General features: G+C 32.6%; 5 protein-coding genes across 7 annotated transcripts; 3 read left to right on the top strand and 2 right to left on the bottom strand.

The window, feature by feature from the left end:
- Positions 1-2657: 2657 nt before the first annotated feature.
- Positions 2658-4208, top strand: LOC105174016 (secoisolariciresinol dehydrogenase). The gene is made up of 2 exons (XM_011095967.3): positions 2658-2813; positions 3375-4208. The coding sequence occupies exons 1-2, from the start codon at positions 2776-2778 to the stop codon at positions 4165-4167; spliced, it is 831 nt and encodes a 276-aa protein (XP_011094269.1). The 5' UTR covers positions 2658-2775; the 3' UTR covers positions 4168-4208.
- A 3293-nt stretch (positions 4209-7501) lies between these two features.
- On the top strand, positions 7502-8697 carry LOC105174015 (short chain aldehyde dehydrogenase 1). Its single transcript, XM_011095966.3, has 2 exons — positions 7502-7658; positions 7822-8697. The coding sequence occupies exons 1-2, from the start codon at positions 7627-7629 to the stop codon at positions 8615-8617; spliced, it is 828 nt and encodes a 275-aa protein (XP_011094268.1). The 5' UTR covers positions 7502-7626; the 3' UTR covers positions 8618-8697.
- Positions 8698-11402: 2705 nt separating this feature from the next.
- Positions 11403-12683, bottom strand: LOC105174014 (short chain aldehyde dehydrogenase 1). Of its 2 annotated transcripts, none has more exons than XM_088875301.1 (2): positions 12628-12683; positions 11403-12361 (listed from the first exon to the last, which is right to left on the bottom strand). In XM_088875301.1, the coding sequence occupies exons 1-2, from the start codon at positions 12666-12668 to the stop codon at positions 11560-11562; spliced, it is 843 nt and encodes a 280-aa protein (XP_088731427.1). In that variant the 5' UTR covers positions 12669-12683; the 3' UTR covers positions 11403-11559. The 2 variants fall into 2 exon arrangements, with proteins under 2 accessions (XP_088731427.1, XP_011094266.1); XM_011095964.3 differs by lacking the exon at positions 12628-12683 and adding an exon at positions 12466-12621.
- A 678-nt stretch (positions 12684-13361) lies between these two features.
- On the top strand, positions 13362-14135 carry LOC105174013 (small ribosomal subunit protein eS17). The gene has a single exon (XM_011095963.3). It carries the CDS (start codon positions 13490-13492, stop codon positions 13916-13918), a length of 429 nt encoding a protein of 142 aa, XP_011094265.1. The 5' UTR covers positions 13362-13489; the 3' UTR covers positions 13919-14135.
- Positions 14136-15227: 1092 nt separating this feature from the next.
- Positions 15228-18039, bottom strand: LOC105174012 (magnesium transporter MRS2-3). 2 transcript variants are annotated; one of them, XM_088875722.1, is made up of 6 exons: positions 17400-18039; positions 16717-16953; positions 16488-16616; positions 15943-16100; positions 15624-15828; positions 15228-15550 (listed from the first exon to the last, which is right to left on the bottom strand). In XM_088875722.1, exons 1-6 carry the CDS (start codon positions 17850-17852, stop codon positions 15263-15265), a joined length of 1470 nt encoding a protein of 489 aa, XP_088731848.1. In that variant the 5' UTR covers positions 17853-18039; the 3' UTR covers positions 15228-15262. The 2 variants fall into 2 exon arrangements, with proteins under 2 accessions (XP_088731848.1, XP_088731849.1); XM_088875723.1 differs by having other exon boundaries at positions 15411-15567.
- Between the last annotated feature and the right edge of the window lie 5706 nt (positions 18040-23745).

The following is a 23745-nucleotide window of genomic DNA, read 5'->3' as shown; positions in this document are numbered from 1 at the left end:
ACTCATCAGACAATAAAAAAATTAAGTCATTTCGTTAGTTAAAATTTACTGAATTTACTGATATTAATATATAAAAATTCATATTTACCCATAAATTGATTTATTACTAATTTATAATAGGTCAAATAAATATTTTTATAATCAAATTACCTTTATACATCTTCTCACTTTAATGCATATAAGGAGGTATATTTTTACTGTTATAAGAATAGTTTAGCCAGAAAAAATTTGTTTGACCTGCAATAAGTCAATAACAAATCAATTGAGCGTAAATATCAATTTTCATTTAATTTTTTTTATTAATATTAACAAATTCAGTTAATTTCGACTAACAAATAAATCTGTTTGTTATACATATACAAAGTTTAAAAATATTAAATATAATTTTTTAAATTATGAGAGTTTTACATATATATATTAATTATATCAAACTTTAAAAAAGTTATCATAATTATCCCTTAAAAATAAACATAGCCGTAAGGCATACAACGACAATAAAGTTGAGGCGGCTGTCCAGCGGCTGTTCAACAAACAATGGTGAATGCAATCAAACAAAGATGGAGAATGAAGATTTGGTCCCTCTTGCTATATCCTTTTGGGGTGTTTGCAAGGGTTCAAAATAATAATTTATGAATATAAGTTAATATATATATATATATATATATTTAAAAATTTTGTATTATTTAAATTGAGTCGATTTGAAGTTAAAATTTTCCTTACCAATTGATAAATTTGTAAATAATTTTATTAAACTCTTTTTTTCAAACACTTAAAGTTCATCATTTTTCATTTTAAATTTTTATTTTTAAATACTTTTAATTTTTAGTACCGCTTACTTTAATCTTAACTAAGTTGATTTTTAAGTCAAAAGCTCTCTTATCAACTTATGCAGCTTGGTGATAAAATTGTAAATATTAAGTTGTTTTTTCAAATGCTCCAACTTTATTTGTTTATTTTTTTTTTTTTTTTTACTTTTAACTTTCATTTTCAAACACTCTCAATTTTACGACTACTTAACGTACACTTTATTCCCATTAAAAATAAAAACTAAAACAAACACTATATTATTGAAAACGTGGATTCTTTCTATAAAATGACAAACTCACTTGATATTCTGAACTTGTCTTTATTTGAGCGATTGATATATGTATATGTCAAGTATTAAATTTAAGTTTTACTCAAAGTTTATGTCATTTTCCATAACAATGTTAGTGTTGTTATTTGTTATCTCATTATTCAATGTGATTAATAATTCATTGATGCTTTCTATCTGTCAAAGTTAGGTGATATTAACTACCTAACCTTCCTCCTCCAGAGTCTAAAGTGCCAACGGATCACCACGATTTAAATCCTACAACTTGGATTATTCTTTATCAACCAAATTTGGATAGAAATGTACTATTTATGTGTGATGCTGGTATTTGGGTTTTTATTTATTTTTTTAAAAGATAGAAAGAAAAAAAAAATGTGTCATTATTGGAAGGGAACCGAATGAAATTTTGTACATTTTTGTAACGAATTTTGTAACAGAATGACAGAAGTTGGAAGTAAGTTGTCATAATTTGCGATGGAATTTTTCATTGCAAGATTTGGGATGGATATCATTTTGCAACGAGGATGTCATGTTGCTGTTCGAAGTTTTGAAATTAATAAGATTGTCTCAAATTTGTCATATAGTTTTCTTTTTTTTTTTTTTTGTTTCTTAAATTTGATAGATCACAGAGCTATAACTCATTTGCCAATTGAAATATATCATCATAGCATATATGGGGTATCTTCTATTTGGCCCTGATGTTACTAGATTCGTAACAGTCGATAAATGAGTGTGATTCTCACAACCATATATATATATAATTTCAAGAAAAGAAATTCAAATGTGAAAATTATTTTCGCTGCAACATAAAATATTTGCATTTGCATCACTCACAACATCAAATAAAAATACAACATAGAGCTGAATTTTTACTTAATTAATGATGCACCACCAACTCCAATTAAAACATGATAATTTGATTGAAATAACCGTCACAAACTCGAGGTAAGTAGGATTGTGGAGATAATGATAGGGTGAGAAGTATTTGTAATGAATCTGTGATACGTCAAAAGAAAATCATTTGGAATATAATATTTGAATTGGGAGCGACATTTGCCACAGATGCAATTGTTAGAATTATAATAGATTTGCGATAAATTGTGATCTGGACATGATTAGGGTGTATTATCCCAAATTCCATGATAAATTGTCGATAAGATGGAATGTCAATGAGATGGAACTTGCGATAATTTAGCGACGGGATGTGCTTTAATGAATACTCGCATCAATTGCACACCAATTTTATAAGGACTTGTGACAATTTTACCGTACAAAATGCTAAGCTAAATTTCACAATGGATTTTGCAATTTATGAGACCATCCATCCCAAGTTTGTCGCAATATCCATCACAAATGCGACTATTCTTGTTCGTTACAAAAATTGGTCGTATAATATATATATGTATATATGTGTATATATATATATATTGTAATCAAAGGGAGGAGAAATATGTACAAAAATTGGTCTCGTAAATATATATAAATATGCGTACACGACTATTCTTATGTCATTAAAGTTATCGTTGTCTGGAAAGTAGAAAAAAAGTAAATTGTGTATTGGTGTGGTCTATTTTTGATCACTCCAATGACTCATCACTTTGTCTGATGCGCTTATAAAAATAGAGAGGTTGCCTTCTCTTCATAATATTTTGGTCTTCATCATAATATAGCTCATCAGCGTCATGGCCAGCGCTTCACTTGTTTCTGCACTCACTAGAAGGTAACCATATCTGCATCATTCTCCTTAGCCTTCTTTGTGATTGCACACCACTGTATCATCAGTTGGTTCTTCGATTTCTCCTCAAGTTTCAAGTTTAGAAATTATTTCCTTACATATACTCTTCTCGTTTTTCCATTTCTATGTGTGTGTATATTTCGTTTCTCGTACAAATTTATGATCTGTTTGGTTCAATGATTTTGCCAAAGAAAGGAAATAGCAGGACATGAAAGTAATGAAAATTAAAGAAACATAGAATCCGTAGTTGGGACTGTCTGATTATTTTTTCATTTTCAGTAAAAATATGTATTTTCAATTTTGTTTAGGCTTCCTCTGAAATGAGAATATATTTGAATTAATTAAAATAATTGCGTATTATGTTAAATTGTGTTGTCAGATTAATGAATTTCTCATAAATTTTTACTAATTACTGTTTCAAAAATTGAAAACTAAGAATATAAACAGAGTCCTAATTCCTTTATTATGCAATTCTTGAATACTCAATATTTATGTGTTAGTACTGAACTAATCATACATGCCCATGTACATGTTTGTTTGACATAGGCTAGAAGGAAAAGTAGCCCTAGTAACCGGAGGAGCCAGCGGCATTGGGGAATGCACGGCCAAACTCTTCTCCAAACACGGTGCAAAAGTTGCCATAGCTGACATCCAAGATGAACTAGCTCATTCAGTTGTCAACTCCATTGGCCACTCCAATTCAACCTACATCCATTGTGATGTCACCAATGAAGACCATGTCAAGAATGCAGTGGACAAGACAGTTTCCACCTACGGAAAGCTTGACATCATGTTCAATAACGCCGGCATCGCTGACCGCCCCAAGCCTAGAATCATCGACAACGAGAAATCCGACTTCGAGCGTGTTATGAGCATTAACGTCACCGGTGTTTTCCTAGGTATGAAGCACGCGGCCCGTGTGATGGTCCCCGCTCGCAGTGGGACCATCATCTCCACCGCCAGTCTAGGTTCAGGGATCGGTGGGGCCGCTACTCATGCATACACGTGCTCGAAACATGCTGTGGTTGGGCTTACAAGAAATCTGGCAGTCGAGCTCGGGCAATTTGGTATCAGAGTAAATTGTCTGTCGCCCTACGCGCTTGCAACGCCATTGGCGAAGAAGTTCTTGGAACTTGATGATGAGGGGGTTGAAAATGCAATGAGTTACATGGCAAACCTAAAAGGTGTGACACTAAAGGCTGAGGATGTTGCGAATGCAGCCCTTTTTCTGGCTAGTGATGAGGCTAGATATGTGAGTGGGCAAAATCTATTCATAGATGGGGGGTTTGGCATTGTTAATTCTGCAATTAAATTGTTCAACTATCCAGAATCTTCATAATGCTATATTTCACTATATTCAACTTTTTCCATCTTCATCAATTATTTCTCTCACAACCCTTTCTCCTTTTCGGTTTTTGTTGTATGTTTGATGGATATGTTTGTATAAGTCTAATAATTATAAGGGTAATACTCTTTCGTAATTTTAGAAGGGTATTTATAATTTTACAAATTACGAACAAATTTTTGTAATTATAATAAATTTCAACACAGCCCGTTGTAGTTTACCCTTTTATTTTCCTATCTCTCTCTCCTCAACTTTCTCATTTCTCTCTTTAACAACTTACTCATCCCTTTCTCTCCTCACTTTTTTATCAAATAATTACTTATAACTTTGTTCTATTTTTTAATACTTTTATTTATTTAATTAATATACATTTTTTAAATTCAAAAATTAATTGTCTAGAAGCAATATTTTTCACTGTATATATAATGGTGGTCTCTCCTAAGCCCAGGTTGCTACCTATCTTTCTGAACCGCCCAAAATGAATTTGGGCCTTCCAGATATAATTTAAATTAGACAAACTAAGTTAGGCCCAACCAACGTCGTATGGAGTTGGGTCATGATTTTTGTCACGTACCAAATAGGACAACTCGGGGGTCGGGTCACGGGTGTCTCAATATGAATTGTTTTCTTTTTCTTTAGGGCTAATTGCCTCCTTTCGTGAAATTTGATTTAATTATATTAAATTTTTATAATTTAAAAAATTATATCTAACATCTTAAAATTTATTTTCATATAAAAAATAAGTTTCTCCATTAATCAAAATTCATCAAAATTACTGACATTAGCAAAAAAATTAATTTTTTTTTTCATATTTATCCTTGATTGACTTATTGCATGTCAATAAATCTTTTATAACTAAATTACCCTCATACATATTCACGCGTTAATGTATGTGGGGATTTATATATTTACCATTATAAGGGTAGTTTAGTTCGAAAAAAATTATTTGACCTGCAATAAGTTAGTAATAAATCAATGAATGGTAAATATCAATTTTTATTCAATTTTTGTATTAATATAAGCAAATTTAGTAAATTTTGACTAACGGGGGGACTTATTTGTTAGACGAAAACAAACTTCAAGAATGATAGATATAATTTCTCAAATCACAGAAGAATTACATATAATTACATTAAATCTCAGGACAAAGGGGTGTAATTATCTCTTTTCTTTGTATTATACTTTGAAAATGTGACATTACATTAACTGTTCTTACACACGTACCTTGCAGTTTCTTGATATATGAAGTGCAATTCATTTTTTTTTTGTTGGGGTTTTTATGGAAGACAACACATCATGCAATGCAAGTCAATTAATTCACGATATCTTGATCAGTCAATTCGAAGTGTCAAGTATTGAACATGATCGGGGCAGGAGCACGTTGTGTACATAAGTTAAGACATTAGGAAGCCGGAAAACACATGGCCTACTTGCTTAATTTCTGTAGTAATTATTTCCAGGGAAACTGTGTGACACGTTTTGGTAGTTGGTTTTGGTTGGGACTGTCTGAATAATGAATGCCGGGCTTTTATTTCTTTCGACTTTAGAGCCTTTAATTTTATATTTTTTACTATTTGGGTGTCTTTCTTATTTCCTTTCCATTTTCTTTGGTATTATTTTGCCTAACTTTTGAGATCTTTATAGTTCCTTTGAAGTACAATATTATTTAATTCTTTAATGTTGCAGAAACCATTGATTTTGCTTTTTTTTTTTTTTTATGCTATGAAGCAGATATATATTTTACTTACAATTATTTGTGTGCGTAAAGTATATTATTTGTAGAGTAGGACAAGATTCAATGTGTTTGAAGTTATATTGCGAAAAATATTGTACGTTCTGACTTTATATGAGCCTTATAATTTTATTTTTGAAAAGACGTTTTATAGTGATGATACTTTATGACTTATAAGTCATTCAAACTCCTCGTCTGCACTTGAATGGAACGCAATACAGCATCATTAGCTCCAAATATTTAAATTCAAATTTTCCACTATCATAATATATAGATTTTTAAAGATCATACTGAATCAAATAACTGCAACGTGACATCTTTTCACACATTATTTCGGAAAAGTTTGGGTAGGGGCCGGGCGTGCATTCGGTATAATTAACATGCTGAATCGAAAATTCAGTACGATCAAATTGGCGTATCGAATTCAAATTTCTTGATTCAATTTAATAATAATTATTTTTTTTTCATTTCAATCCGATAAATAACCTAATTGACTGAAATTTCAAAAGAAAAGAAAACAAAAACCATAAGAGATAACTAATCTAATTTCAAATAATCCATTTCCAATTAAACTGAAAACTTAAAAATTCATCGAGTATATATCTAATTTAATATATATATATATTATATATATATACCAATATTTTGGTTTAATTCCAAAATATTCGATACCGCCCACCTTTATGTTGGGAAGATTTTAATGCAAATTAGGTATGATCGAATTTAAGCTAGTTATATGGCAAGTTAAGTACATTTGCGATTTTATTAGTATATAATTGAGAGAAAATAATCAATCGCATGACAAATATATATAATTCACTTATTTTATGATCGATTTAATCCTGTCGAACTTAATTTGAGTAAAAAATTCCCGATCTATGTGTGAAGACTTGAAGTCGTAGTACAGCTATAATCTTAAATGCGAAGGACCTACATAAGACTCATGATATTATTACTGATTGTCCTCATCTCAAACCAAACTCTCCCAAGAACAATATATTGTCGGATGCTCTCTTCACCGCTCAATGTGTCTCTCTGGGGACTAAATTACTAGTCATTAATTGATGACATGCATCATCTTGAGAACAAATATATATATATATATATATATATATACTAATTACTGAGTACATACACCTTTTATTTTACAACACTTTGAAGCAAAATTTAATTATAATTAATCCGAAATTTGTATCATACTTTAAAAACGTATTAAGTTTTTTTAAGAAACTATTTTTTTTTAAATAATAGTCTAGCACCTTTTTAATGACACCGACATTAATTAGACATGTATGTCTAGAATTAATGTATAGAGAAATATAAAAAAGTAAAAACTAAGAATTTGATTTTCAAATAATTTAATTATACAACAATATATTCTTAATATATATTTACATAAACCATCATTTTGTTTTAACATAACATGATTAATACTCTATTTTTACAAGTTTAATACATTTACGCGCACATATATATATATATTATATTTTTAAGATTTAAATAAAATCATTTTCAATTTATAACATATCGAAATTGTATTCATATTCAATAATTAATATTGTGTATGCCATAACACATTAATTAAATGGACTATGGAGCACCATCACCAACATCGTATCCCTATCCCCGTTTCCATTATCTATAAATAACTTGCGAAAAAACATTGAATTTCAATCCACATTTCTATCAATCCTCTTCAACCCCAAAACTAAGTACTAGAAATGGTCACTTTATTGAATCATGCTCCTAGAAGGTTATAACATACCCCAATTTATCGTTTTTTCGCAATGTTTCAAATCATGGTTCCCGCTTTTTAATTATTTAATTATAAATTTTCGTCCTACATATTATGTGTGTGACTATGTCTATGTATATAGAGTATCCGTGTGATTTAGTTATTTTTGTTATAATTGTAGATTAGAAGGCAAAGTGGCCATCATCACCGGAGGAGCAAGTGGCTTCGGCGAGAGCACGGCGAGGCTTTTCGCCCGACACGGCGCCAAAGTTGTAATTGCCGACGTGCAAGATGACAGGGGTCAATCTCTTTGCCGTGACCTTAATCTCCCCGATCAAATCTCGTATGTTCATTGTGACGTAACCAGCGACTCCGACGTCAGGAACGTCGTCGATTTCGCGGTTTCCAAGTACGGGAACCTGGACATCATGTTCAACAACGCCGGCATCCCCGGGAACCTAGACTTCACCATTGCCGACGCTGACAACGACAACTTCAAAAGGGTTTTCGAGGTCAATGTCTACGGGGCATTTCTGGGGGCAAAACACGCCGCTAGAGTGATGATCCCGGAGAGAAAGGGAGTGATATTATTCACTTCGAGTGTCGCGTCGGTTGTCTCCGGCGAGTGTCCGTATTCCTATTCGGCGTCGAAGCATGCGGTGGTTGGGTTGATGAAGAACTTGTGCGTGGAGCTGGGACAGTACGGGATAAGGGTGAACTCCATATCGCCGTGCGCGGTGGCGACGCCGATGCTGACGGGTGCAGTGGGGCTGGACAAAGCGGTGGTGGACGATATTATACGTGCTTCAGCCAACTTGAAAGGGGTGATGCCGACGGCGGAGGATGTGGCGGAGGCGGCGCTGTATCTAAGCAGCGATGAATCCAAGTTTGTTAGCGGGCTAAATCTGGTGGTGGACGGAGGTTACAGCACCACCAACCAGAGTTATATTAGGATGCTGAAGGGTTTAGCCTCATGATCGTTGCCGGTTTTGCGTTAACCATTCTCAAATTTCCAATAATATTTTCATACAGGAGTACTGTTGTTCGCCGAGGATTATTTATGAGTGTCATGTTTCCATTTCTCCCCTTATTGGTACTAATTCCTTTCCTCTTATTATAATTTCGTACGGAAAAAAATACTTGATTCAGGCATCTGGAGTTTTTCATTTTAATTTATTTTAAATTATATATTTTTAAAAAATCAACATAAAAATGTTATCATATAAATAAATATGATATGGACCCTGAAAAAGAAGGAATATAGAACTATAATGTCCCTAAATATTGAGCAATATCAAAACAACACAAAAATTTATGTACTTGAAATCAAAATTTGTCGAACCAAACCTAAAGATAGTAGGAATTAAATTAGATTAAATGTCAATTGTGTAGGTCATACTAATATATATGTCTAGTCCAAATGTACCGACGCTATAAATAACATAGCTATTTGAAACATGTAGTAGATCCGTGTTTACATTTTTCGTCTGGAATTATCTCACTAATTTGAGTATCAAAAATTATAATTGAATATAATATTCTCTAATTTAATTTCATGAACACAAAATTGAGACACCAGATAGAATTAGAAATGTAAAAAGTAGACGGTCGTCAATGTGATTCCACGCAAATCGGAATTGGGTTGGGAATTCTAATTCAAGCCGCCGATGCAATCAAATTTAAATGAATTATATGATACTTACAACATATTTATTATGAGATTTTTAAAAAATAATTATTATCACACTTATTATATAATTGATTTAATTCAATTAAATTTGATTTGAACAAAAATTTTGAATTGTTTAATTCCAGATGTTTGTTATTGAATAGGAGTGTCGGTGGGCATCTGAATTGGGATATTGATCATATAATTATTGCAGACTAGGGTCCTATATGTCCATTCATGCACTTAAATGCTACCACATAACTATTTCTATTCACACCAAATGTTTGAAAATTTTATTTCATTCACGTGAATTTATATCCAAATAAATTACAAATTATTGTAATAATATATGATAAATATATTATTTGTGATTTAAGACTTATGACTAATGCGGGTGTAATTTCACATGAACGACATTGTCAATCCTCCCAAATGCGCATTAGATCAGTGGGCCACGTTATTGATTTCTGATATTTACACTTCATATATAACTAGTAAATATTACACATTTTATGTACGTGTATAATTTCTTTTAAAAAAATCAAAATAAAATATTATAAAAATTGTATTGTTAATTTTTATAATTTAAAAAAGTACCTAAAAGTATATATTGAGATAATAAATTAATATAAACATTTTGATTTATAAAAAAAATAACAAATAAAGATTTGAAAAACTAAAAATATTGCATGAAAGAAAATTATAACCTCCAAAAGGTAGTTATAAAAATCATGATCAAGAAATTAAGAAATAATTAATTAATTAATTTAAAATTTTATAAATAAATAACATTTGAAAATTAAGTAAGACACCAAATGGATGCTCTCACTTAATATATATATGATACGTATATAGATTCTCATAGGCTGCTTCACTTTGTTTGATGTGATTCGTTGGTCGTGGTCATCGACGAATTCTGTTGATTATTTAATATAATATAAATTATATCATATAAGATTCAGATCCCGTAACTATAAGTATATATGAGTCGATGGTTAAAATATCACCTAATGATTGGATAGTTGTATTTAACCCGTTTTATATATGATTCTATATTAATTTGTTATATTATAATGTTTGAAATTTTAATGCAACAATGTATCATCATTTCTAACCAAAGACATTCAGACTCAGAACAGTTTTTTATGTACAATTGGTCCTTGGTATACCCCGAGAGAATTGGATGAGGAAACAAGTGGGGGAGTAGAAGTGATATGTCCCCCTGGACATCATTTGTCCTCCTACCCAGAAGACAGAATCTCATCACATGGAGTGAAAATCTTTTCAGATAATTAATTAAAAAGATGGAACAAGCAGCTATAATTCATTACATAATGGGCTCCGCGCTTCATATTTTGTGAACTATGAAGCTATAATGGAGCCTACATTTGGAATGTGCATGGACAATCCTATATATGTTGTCTAAAAACGATATAAATGTGGGATTTGTGTATTATGAAGTCGATGTAAGAAAGAGATAGACTTTTTATCTTTAAAACAATTATCATCTCGTTTTGGTACTAACGAAAAACGGTAATTTATCTCTGAAAATATAACGATTCACAATTTTAAAATAACAACACTGCAAATTTTGAGAACAACAAATCAAAAAATATTTTGACACTCTCTTACTAAAGCAATACTTGTAGCATGCTTTAATTCTTAAGACTGTTATGAAAATAAATTGATTGATTGAATGAAATGAAATGGGAGAACCTATTTATATTTTGTCATATGAACTATGACTATTTTTATATTTTGACATCTAAACTTTTTTTGTTTCAACTTGCTATCTTAATTTTACGAAATTTTGCATTTTGCCATTTATAACTATTTTTCCAACCAAATTTTTTATTGAAAAAACTTCACATATAGTGCACATGTTATATTTAAGGATTATCTGATGTGCTATTTTTCACATATGCACAGGATATAAATTTTTTGGGCCAAAAAATTAACAAAAAAATAGTTATATATGACAAAGTGCAAATTTTGCAAAGTTGAAATGGTAAATTGATATAAAAAAAAGTTCGATAAAAAAATGTGAAAAAATAGGCATAATTGAAATGAAAAAATATAATTTACCCTTATAATTATTCAAACAAGTCCAAAGAATTTATTACTGAGGATTTGAAATCGATAGAATGACATCAGCAATGTTATTATTACATAAACAAAGAAGCAAACATCAAACACAACAAAGACTTCTTAAAACACATGAACACTTCCAAGTTCGAAGCCAACAACAATTCAAGAACTCCTCAGTTTCCTGATCCCTTCACGCAGAGCAATATTGGTCAAACTATAACCTCCATCAATCACTAAATTCTGCCCACTAACATACTTTCCCTCGTCGCTTGACAGAAAAATTACAGCCTCAGCCACATCAACTGCCTCCATTTTCTCCCCTTTCAAGTTAGCAATCCCAGAAACAAGCTCCTCAACCTTAGCCTTCTCATCCAGTTCCACAGTCCTCATCAACATCGGTGTCGCCACCCCAAACGGAGAAACACAGTTCACTCGAATCCCATACTCCCCCAACTCAATGCACAAATTCTTCGTCAGCCCAACAACGGCGTGTTTGGATGCAACATAAGCATGCGGCACTACTCCGTGAGTCACCGATGCCACACTCGAAGTGAAAACAATACTCCCTCTCTTCGCCGGAATCATCACTCTTGCAGCATGCTTAGCGCACAGAAACCCTCCAAAAACGTTAACATCAAACACCCTTCTCAGGTCTTCGTAATCCGTTGCCAGAATCCTGGGGTCGTTGTTGCCTGGAACACCGGCATTGGAAAACATTATGTCGAGCTTGCCGTATTTGGACACAGCGGTGTTGACCACGTTTTCGACATCAGTTTCATTAGTCACGTCGCAGTGTACGTAGGAGATGACTTCGGAAGATCCTATGTCCCGGCAGGCAGTCTGGCCTAGTTCGTCTTGTACATCGGCGATAACGACCTTAGCACCATGTTGAACGAAAAGCCTCGCTGTGTATTCTCCAATGCCACTGGCGCCGCCGGTAATAACAGCCACCTTGCCTTCGAGCCTGTGAAATAGATCAAATTGACAGTAATATTCTTAACTTTTGAATATGGATCGGCCAACTTATATGTGAAATGTAATAACCAGTCTATACATATAAATGATCACCTTTTCGCCATCGATGAAATTAGTTCCTTTGAGGTGGAAATCAGTTCAGACATGTACAATGTATTTAAGGAAATCACGTGCAAATAGTAATATATATGCAGCAAATGTATAAAGGAAAATGGAGTTGTATCTCTTGAATAGATTAATGAATATTGTGTGCACCTTTGTCTGCTTCTTTTTGGTTTTCGTCTTGATTCCGACATATAAGATACAATCTGATAGCCTGCATGTCTCGTAGTGATTTGTTGGGGTGGGAGCATGCGTACTGATTATAAGGCTGAATTACCTTTTTAAAATCCATAGATTAATATTAATAAGATCAAATTTAATATTAATATGATTCTAATATCATAAACCAAATATGTAATTATAAACTATAGCCAATCCTGTAATGCATGATTACGCAAATCAAACGAGCCCCTATTGTACAAAATACAAGTGCAGCATGAATTTAGTATAGGACAAATCCTCCCTTTGCTTTCAATTGCTTTGCTTGGTGGAGCATTAATATTTTTTGAAATTCAGGCCCTTAATTTGCAATTTAAGATCAAATATCCATGTTAAATTGAGGCCCAAACAGAAAAGTTAAGGTATAGCCCAATTGATGGGGTGAACTCCTTTCAGAAAACAAAATAAAGAACCCAATTGATTCCAATACTCAAGTAGTCTGAACATCATGTCTCTTATATGTCGGAATGAAGACAATTAATTTTGTGGGAAATTCATGCCTCATGTTAAGTTTTATTTCTAATCTCTCTTTCTTAAATCGAGGCCTAAATAAGCCGACATAGTTGGGCCATACTGTATTGTGTGGCCCAATAAATTCTAGGCTGGTCGGCCCATTCCGCATAGTTACTGAACTCACGGGTCGTTCTGATGTTAACAAACCTTAGCGATTACTCAGATTTATAGATTCACAAACCCCTCCTCCTCATACTCCCATCCGCCAACCCTAGCCAACACTCGCTTCTTCCCTCTTCCTCCGCAGCAACCCTCAGCCGTCGCCTCCACAACCACCACCGAGATGGGTCGCGTCCGCACAAAGACAGTGAAGAAATCCTCCCGCCAGGTAATTGAACATTACTACTCGAAGATGACTTTGGACTTCCACACCAACAAGAAGGTTCTGGAAGAGGTTGCCATTATCCCCTCGAAGCGCCTCCGCAACAAGATAGCTGGGTTTTCCACCCATTTGATGAAGCGGATCCAAAAGGGACCCGTTCGTGGAATCTCCCTGAAGCTGCAGGAAGAGGAGCGCGAGCGCCGCATGGATTTCGTGCCTGATGAGTCGGCCATTAAGGTCGATCGCATTGAGGTTGACCAGGAGACCGTGGATTTGTTGGAGTCGCTTGGCATGAAGGACTTGCCAGGTGTGGTGCTGAGAGAGGACCAGGGTCCTATCAATGTTGCACCGGCCATGGGCTACGGTCGCGGCGGCATCAGGAGATACTGAGAGAGTTGAGTCTTTTTGTTCGGTTAATATGCTCTTGGATGTTATTTTATAATGGATTATTGTTAGTTTTGGTGAAAAATGATGTCTTACAGTACTCTTAGATTATGCTTTTTGGGAAATTTGAGACTATTTCAAGATGTTAAAGTTTCTGTGGTAATCGTACTTTTGTTCTGATTGGTGATGATACTGCTGAAGTATGCAAATTTTTGGATTATAAGTAGGTTGTCGCCGTTTGAGTGTTTTTCTTGCTTGATGCATTTAAATGTCTTCGCTAATGAGATGGTTTCAATTCTTAATGGTGAGCGATGGTGAAGCTGTGTTTGAATGAATGTTGCTTCTCTGAATACATACTTGATGACATGTAATCTGAAGTGTTGTGTTGTAATGCATCCTGCTTTATATAGTTCATCTGAATACTAAGTTAATGGTTATCCATAGATGCTTGGCTAGGAACCTAGTCGATTACCGCAGTTTTAAAATTTTCAATGTATGTGACCTTTGATATTGCTTTCTGTTGAGAATTCATAGAGGTGCTGGTTTAATTAGGGGAAAAGGGAAGAAATATAGGAGTGGCTGGGTGGTGTACTTACCTTACATGGGGGAAGCCTATTATTATTCATCAATTTGCTTCTTATGATCCTACAAGAAGTAAATCTCTAATACCTAATCGTTTTTGGTACTATAGAGAGTGAATGTTAACCTTTGTTTTTACCTATTCAGAGCAAATGAGAGAGGGAAAACTAGTCCTTCGCTCTGCCTAACCACCTTTTTGTTGTTTTAACTCAAAATTGTATTTTTTATGGTCTTAAGATAAATTGATGAATTATGTCTTTTGGCCTTGGTACAATTGTAACTGATGAAATTGGCATTGGGAGGGTTGTTTTGTTCCTTTTGTTTTACATACCTTTTCCAGCAATTCTCTCTAACCAAACAATGAAAACTGGCTTGCTCTTCGATGTCCCAACTGTACATGGCATTAGCAGCTTGTAATTTGTTTGACAGATGAAGATTCAGTCTTTGCTGAACATGTTTACAGAGAACACTCTTGAAATTTGTCCAAGCTATTCTTTCTTGGCTTAACAGGTAAGCTTTTGTAATCATGCTCTTTTTACACCTTAATGTTACACAAGAAAAACATCAGGATATAGAAGAAGTATTTATTTGTTGTTACAACGGGGTACACAATGTGAATCCACTATCTATTAACAAGCTAATATTGTTCCTAGCTCACGTGTTCTTCTCTATTCTCATGGACATTTGACAATCAATCTTGCAAAAATTCTTCATCCTGAAACACAACATGCTAAGAAGCAGCTACAAACAGGTGAGAATGCAGTTTGCACGTCATTCTAGCAACCGTCTGTGTTTATACCATGCAATGGCAAACACATAGAGGAAAATAGTACCTGCTGAACCTGCTCCAACAGTCCAAAGAAACCTCGTCATCCCATGTTCTTTATCATCAAAAATATCAATTTTGATGTTCATGCCAAAAACACCAGATACAGTCAGGAGAACACTCAGCACAAGGGTTGCTGTTGTTAGCATGACCCCCATTCGCAACAGGTGATTTTGCTTGTCATCCAACATAATGTTGATGTAATCTTCCGTGTCGTCTACGTACTCTCTCAGCTTCAGAAAACATTCAACTGAGGAGAATTAGCATGATATTGTGTGACTTGAAGCGAAAGAGAGAATCACTTACTGTGGATAACTTGTTTAGGGTACCATCAATCTGAACAAAGTATGCTTCCAGGAGCATTTCAAGCTCCTCCACGTCAAGCTGCTTGCTTAGGGAACTGCGGGTACTATTGGTATGTGCATCATCAGCGCTGTCTTTGCTGAGAACAGTAGGATCATCACACACTTGTGAACTCTCATTCCCATCCATCAACGTTTTAGCCAGGGTCCTGAAATAATTTATGAATTTACCCGTTAAGAAGCATATGTACAATCATTTGTATAAACAATCTTAGTATAAATATACTGTATATTGATAACGCAACACAGAGGTTTCCACATGCCTATCATCCATCTCAGCACAAACGTCTTCATCCGTACCGTCTTGAACAAGCACGGAAGATTTGAAAGAGCCATCTAGTTGTTGCTGCGATTTGTCTGTCAAATACATTTCTGCCATATCATCATCGTCATCAAGTAGATTCTCCAACTCGTCCCTTACCTGATAAATCAGGTTAGCATCAGTAGGTGGAAGAAAATAAAGCATCTCAAACAGGTCTACAAATAGTAAGACTATTACAGTACCAGTAAAGAGGAATTAGCAAGATTCAGTAAAATAAAATTTCATCAATAAATAAAAACAAGTAAGTTGGCTTACAAATTAAGTCGGTGACTAAATAAACAGGATTTTAAAACATGTGAGATGTACAAGGTCAGAATATAAGTTGATGTAACAGAGACAGACGAGAAAAAGGGCAAAGAGAGAGATTATCAAAGTCGTGTGAAATTGAAGTGTTCATCCAGTCATATACAACATGTGGTGAATCAAACTCGTATCGAGATAAATAAATTTAAATTAAAGGCGCTACAGAAAATCAATCCGTAAGACCTTCTGAACACGTCCACTTATAGCAACCAAACGGCTTTTAATTTGGCGGACACGGTCCAAATTGAGAGTACTAATTTTTGAAGTTAACTTATCCAAAGCTGGATGAGCTTCTCTCTCCAATGTCCTTGCCTAGCTTGAAATCAGAGAAAGGAACAACGGCAATCAGATGTAAGAGCAAAAATCAGACTACCACATTCCAAAACAGAAGTAGCATAAAATAGCTCTCTACTTCATTTTCCAAGCAACTGCAAGCAGCCTCAAGGCAAGCCTCCAAAGCCACAAACTCAAAAGGAAGCAACTTTGGACCATCTCGACTCTCTGCAGCTTGTTCTTTGCCATCCCCCTTCCCTTCCTCTTCCTTGCTTGGGAAATTGATAGAAGAATTTCGAGGACTTATTGTCCTTGGATGTGGCTCTCCCAAACCGTACAAATGTGTCCATTTTGTGTTCTCTCCATCTCCAGCTTCCTTATTCACCATCACCCATTAACACATGAGAGTTTGCAACAAAAATAGATGTATAAATATGATACAAAATAAGTACAAATTACACAGTTGTCCTAGACAAACTTATTCAATTTAGAAATTCAAAAAACAGTTAAACACATAATCATATATTTCATGGAAATAACAAAAATTCAATAAAACGAATCTACAACAAAGTTAACCGGGACACTACAGTAATTAATTTAGCTCTGCATATTTATACAGTAATCTGGGAACAGCAACTCAGGAAAGGAATTTTCAAATTTAAGGCCATTATACAGCAAATCAAGAACTTCAATCATATGAGAAAACATCAGCAAATGGGATCCCGCGAGCCTCCACTTTTAAATTCTATGACAGAAGTGAACATTCAACTATAAGAAATCATCCCAGCACAAAATCTAAACTCAGAAGGATAAGGACTTCACCAGCGACTTGATGGCCTGATGATGGCGCAAAATTCTTCGTTCGAGTTCATCGATGAAAGGAATAACTAAGGGGTCTCTAGAATTGAGCAAGAAAACTTCTTGGGCCGTGATGATAGCCTTTATATGCTCCAAATTGGTAACAATGGCGCGCTCACGGCCCAGAACGGTGGAGGGATATGACAACAGCGGATCGAGTATCCGAAGATCGCGAGCCGGGAGGCCCGTCCGCCTCATTATGGCGTGTTTTTCCGCTTCCACCACCTGGGCCTGACCCGTGGAGTCCAGCACCAGCCACGACTTCAATCCCGCCGTCTTCTTCCGATGCCCGCCCGAAATGTTAACTCCTCCAGAAGAAGCAGCGTATCGAACGTTGGCGTCCCCGACGGTTTCATCCTCCGCGTGAGGAGGTGTTGCAGCCTGTTTCGACGGCTGAGGAGAGATGCCCCTCGCCATTCTCGGCTCTGGTGATAGCAGGCTTGTATTCTTTTATCAATTACAGGGTGTGCTAGATTTAGGGTTCGTTAATTATTTGCAAGGATGGTCGGAATCAAACAGCAGTTTGGCCCCGGCGAATCGGTGGTTGCAAAATCTGTCTCGACGGTTCTCCCGCCATTTCGTGTTCGTTTCTATTTTTAATTGCCTTCAGTTGGTGTCTTTTACTATAAACAAAAAAATAAAGAAAGAAAGAAAGAAAATGAATCTTTTATGCATTCCAGTGGCTATATGTAATATTGCAAAAAATTATATTTTTTTGTCCCACATCAAATTATTTTTTTATCCTCAGCATAACGCATTCTTTAAAATGTTTTCAAATTGGACTTTATCAATACATTTAATTCCATGTTCAACTTTTATAAAAAAAAATTAAAGTACAGCAAATGTGTCATTTACGTGTTCGTTATGTTTAAACTAAATATATATATTTATGTATATATGTGTATATATATGTATGTATTTATATTAAAATAGTTAAAAACACCTAAATAAGGTGTTTTTAAATGATGACAAACATTGGATATGTTTTGACTTGTCTCGAAAAATAATTTGAAAATGAAAACAAACGTATTGATAATTTTTTCATACTATTTGTTGCCTCTTTATTATTTTTTCATCAATGACTTACTTTTCTCGAGCTTAAAAAATATTTGGATATCATATATTTTGTAAGTTATTTTGTTTTTTAATTTTTTAAATGTGTAGAGCTAATAATTAACTTTTCGTACCGAGATTATATGTCAAAATTTTATATATATGGTGGGCTTAATAAGTGGGCCAAGAAAAGTGGGCTGATCTGCTGGACACATTTGAAGCCCGTGATTGTTATCCATACCACTATACATATATATATATATATATATATATATATAACAATTATATAAATAGAAATTGTAACAAGAATAATAGGAATTAAAACAAGAATAATATATGAAGTAGGAAAGATAATTATAGTATATATATATATATATGTATATATATATAAAATCCTCCACACTCATAAACGGTGTTTAATGACATTGCCGCACCAATTTTCTATGAAGTAAAAAATACCATCATGATAAAATAATTAACTTTTTAAAGTTTACCTTGATTGGTAAATTATTATTTTCTTTCTTTTTTTTCTTTAATCAATATAATAAATTGGTTTATATTTTTTTTATTTTTATTTATTATATGCACGTAGGAATGACTGGTTCTTGTAACTATATACAAATTTATTATACCGCATGTCCTTTTTAAATTTAATGGAATAATTAATTATATATTTTTTTCCGAAATATGAAACATTGATCAATTATTGTGACACTTTAGCTTTCCCTAACTCCCCCACATTACTTTGTTCAGCCAATATTTATTTCTTTTATTTTTTTTTAACTAATTAAGAACAAAGCGTTGTTTTATAATTTAATTGATCATCATTTTATGGATCGTGCGTGTAGCATATTCGATCCATTATTGATTATTAAATCATAAAAAGCGGGTATTCTCCACCTACGCTTTTATGATCCAATAATTTTGAAATTATTATTGCAATAATGAGATAGGGGCTCATATTAAGAAAAACTAATATCAAATAATTGTTATGTAGCCAATACCATATATCTATTTATTTTTATTATTCAATAAAGATGGAGGGTGTAGTATAGTTATATTGTTCAATATTTTATTTTTATAAAATCAAAATCATATCTAGATATTCAGTACATATGATAATTAATCTCAATAACCAATAATTTTTATTTATTCACGTGACTTTCTTTTCTTACCACTACAAAAAATGCATCAGTTAATCATGGCTAATTGTCATAGTTAAAAACAAAATAATCATTAACCACAGTCATACGATGGTTGTTAGTCATGGTATCTGCTATGGTGGTTAAAACATTTGTCATAACTAAAAGCCATGGCAAATTAGCCATGACAAATAACTTTTTCTTGGTGAAAATTCTACTTATTTTTTTATCAATTTTATATATCGTGGTCATAAAAATAATGTACCAGGAGCATAGTTGGTTTTTCTTGTAAAAACAATAAATAATAATTGTTGCATATTTTTAGTTAATTAATATTTATTATAATTTTTTTCTTTTAATTATAATATATAGAAAAAAAAATTATATTTTTTCTAATATTAAGTGGCTGGTATAAAATTTTTGGAATTTGGTAAATACTGAATTAAATTTAGTCAACCGAATCTGATATGGTAGCACTATGGATGAGGGCCAACCAGCAAGTTTCAAAATAAATTTGTACTTTTTTGTAATTTAAAAATAGGCCAGTAATTAAAAGCCCTCATAGGAAAATGCAACAAGAAATTAATTACAGATGGGGTTAATGCTTTAGAACCAACATTTAATTGATACCTCCCTCATTTTTGCAGAAAATCTTAAATATGTCACATAAAATATTATGTGACAACTGTGAAAACTTGAATGTTCTTCAATTTAATTAATTAATTTTCTCATAGGACGCAACGGGACTAGTCAAATAGCAAAGTTAACGTTCAACGTTTCAGGTCCTGAAGTCGAGTCCCACCAGTAGAACTATATAAGTAATATTCATTTAATTTTTTACCCATTATAATCTTGTTGTACCTAGATATTAAAATACATGGTTCTTCAATCGATATATTTAATTAACTTATTTTTTTATTATGGTGTGACGAACTTTTTTTTAGTTAATTACACTTATACCCCTTTCAAAAATTCATCATTTACATCTAATCCACTTTTATTTAGATTTGGATGAAAAATATTGACATTGCAAAAAAAGTTACATAAATGTTCAAATTTTAGCATTCCCATGTAATAATTTTGTACTTCTAAGGGAAAACATGTAATGATGTTCACCTCATTATATATATATATATATATATATATATATAATATTTATCCCTTTGCAAGTATAAAAACATAATTGGGAATATTAAATGAGGGATAAAATTAAAATTTTATGTAATTCTTTTTACTAATGCCAGCATTTTACATCCAAACTCAAACAGAGAGGGGTTAGGTGCAAATAGAAAATTTTTAGAAGGGATGCAAATATTATTTCAAAATTTCTATGGAGAAAGTGTAATTTCGCATTTTTGAAGGGTCTAAGGATAATTAATCCTTTTTATAATATATATATATATATATATATAGAGGGGGGGGGGGGGGGAATTAAATTGTGACTAATTAGAATATTGATGGGTTATGTTTGGTGTGGAGTGAAAAGGGGTGGGGAGGTGCAGGGAAATTGAAGTAGCTTGTCTTCTCCACATTATTTAGAGGCTAATTCTGTAGGGCAAGTCAGTTAATGCCGCTCTGCAATGACTTCAATGAGGGGAGGTTGAGACTTTTAATTCAACTTTCATAAATTGGACATACCATTTCATGCCTACTCTTTTACTGGTTACACATTGTGTGTGTCTCTCTGTGTTTCTTATTTAATTTTTTTTAATTAGTTTTTAGCATTGGTGCCAACTCCCAAATATTTCAACATCAAAAAGTCGAGGGCTAGTTTGGACTTCAATATAAATCAGAAAGCTGCAGAAAGAAAAAAAACAGGACAACAAAAGTAAAACAAACGCAAAGTTACTAAGTAGCTTTAGTTGCAATTAATAATGCAATGACATATATATCATTACATCATATATATCAAATTGTTGGTAATTGCTAAATTTTGAAATTATTTATATTTGTCTATTTATGATGTAATGATATATGTAGTTGATCTTCGTAGAAAAAAGATATACACTAGCTATTCTCACACGCAGCTAAATATATATGTCATTGCATTATTAAATAATATAACTATCCGTAATTATATAATTTAATTAAACTAATAAATCCAAAACTAGTATTCTCAATGATTAATTAATTAATAATATATATAATGTCAAATTTTATTTTTCCGACTAAAAAACTCTAAAATATTTACTCTTTTAAAACCCACATATAAAAAGTTCATGCATATTGTCTATTTATTTAATTAATAATTCTTGAGTAATTATTATATATACTTATGTAGGCATATTTTATTTTTTAAGTAATTATTTATGGTACTTTGAAGCACGAGGTTTTCTTCACCAGAACTTTTGTACAACATTTATGCTCATGCTTTTATTACAATCCCAAAATTGGGCATATAATGAGTTAATGACCAATAAATTCACTAAAGAAAAATGAAAAGGATCCATTCTTATCAATTATGTGGACCTCTATACTCCAAATTAAAGCATCTTTTATTTTAAAAATAAAAAAATAAACCCTAACCAAAGCAATAAACAAAACTGAAATTTGGGAAATTAATTATCAGAAAAATAACATATAATTGGATATATAATAACCCAATACCATATATTTCCCTATTATAAATTAGAACCTCATTTTTACTGATAAGTATAGCTGACGGATTTCTTTATATCGAAACAAGAATTCAATTTTTTTCCTCCAAAACAATAAAAAAACAAACATTTTACTATCTTATGTTTGGATTGTTGCGACAAAAAAAAAAAAATGAATTTCAAGAAACTGATGGTCGAAAGAGGGTACATATACGTAGCCCCTCTGTTTCGACCCAAATGATGAGAAATTAAGCGAATTTATGTACTACAACGAACAACAATAACTCGATTTTGTTTTTCGTTGTGTACATTTATATGTAAGAATTAAATTTGCATGTACAATGAAGCACAAGATGAATTAATTCCCAACTTCAGGACCACAGAAACCTACTTCTTCTACATTGCATTACCGCGTTTAATGTTTGGACATCGTAGTTTAATTTGCTTTACTCTTTTTTTCTTCGTATATTTGTCGTTCATCTACATGGCCGCAACGTTCAAACCTCATTAATTCTGGAGGCATTATCCTATGAAGAAATTATTCTGTACATGAAATTTAATTATAATGATCGATCGGGGGACCATTTAGTTTTATTTGTTTTTTCTTAATCGATTTGTGAAGAGTTTCGAGAGCCCTACATGCATCAATATTGAAGAAGTACTCCTGGGTTTAAAAAGGATGTGTTTAGGATGAAAGAGGAAGAACAGAAAGATACATATATAATGATTAGGGTAAATTACAACTACTTCTCTTGAAATTTGGTATAATTATAAATATCTCATCGTTGTTTGAAAAATTATAAATATCGCATTATTTTAATGTCCGTGTAACAACGATCCCATTACGTTAGGTTTTCATCCAATTTTTATAGTGATGTGCAAAAAATATGCCTTTTGAATTATGAATAATAATGCTAGATACTTGTTAACTACAACAACAATAACGTATTCTCTAAACTTCTATAATCTTAAATTATGATTCATTTAATTATAAATATTTCATATAATTCAGTTAATAATTCAATTAAATGAAATAACTTACGTACTCGAAAACAAATAATATTATTATTCATAATCAAAACTTACGAATTAATTAAAAGAACTCCTGTGTAGGGATGATGGTGCATTCTGAAATTACGACTTTTCTACTTATAAAAACAACTCCGAGCAGATCAAAAAAGAAAGAAAGAAAAATAAAAAAATCCATCGTTTCCCTGATCACGTAACATCAGACAAAATTGAGATCTATGCAATTATTAATTTACGGATTGAGTAGTCGAGCATCTAAGGACTTGCAAGTTGCAACCATAGGGACACACACACCCACACACACAAGAAAAGATGTTTTTTCTGAGATTTGGTGTAAGTACATATAGATTTTTTGTGATTTAAAAAATTACATATAGTACCCATGACGTTTGTTTCTGTCTAACAAATTCACTCAATTTGATGATATTACACTAATGATTAAACCACAGGATGAGAGGACAATCTAATTATCTCAAAAAAAAAAAAAAA

This window comes from Sesamum indicum, linkage group LG11 (genome assembly GCF_026168435.1).
Source record: "Sesamum indicum cultivar Baizhima isolate 11 linkage group LG11, ASM2616843v1, whole genome shotgun sequence".
Classification (NCBI taxonomy): Eukaryota; Viridiplantae; Streptophyta; class Magnoliopsida; order Lamiales; family Pedaliaceae; genus Sesamum; species Sesamum indicum.
Note: the sequence above shows the minus strand (reverse complement) of the source record. Positions and strands in the feature narration are given on the sequence as shown.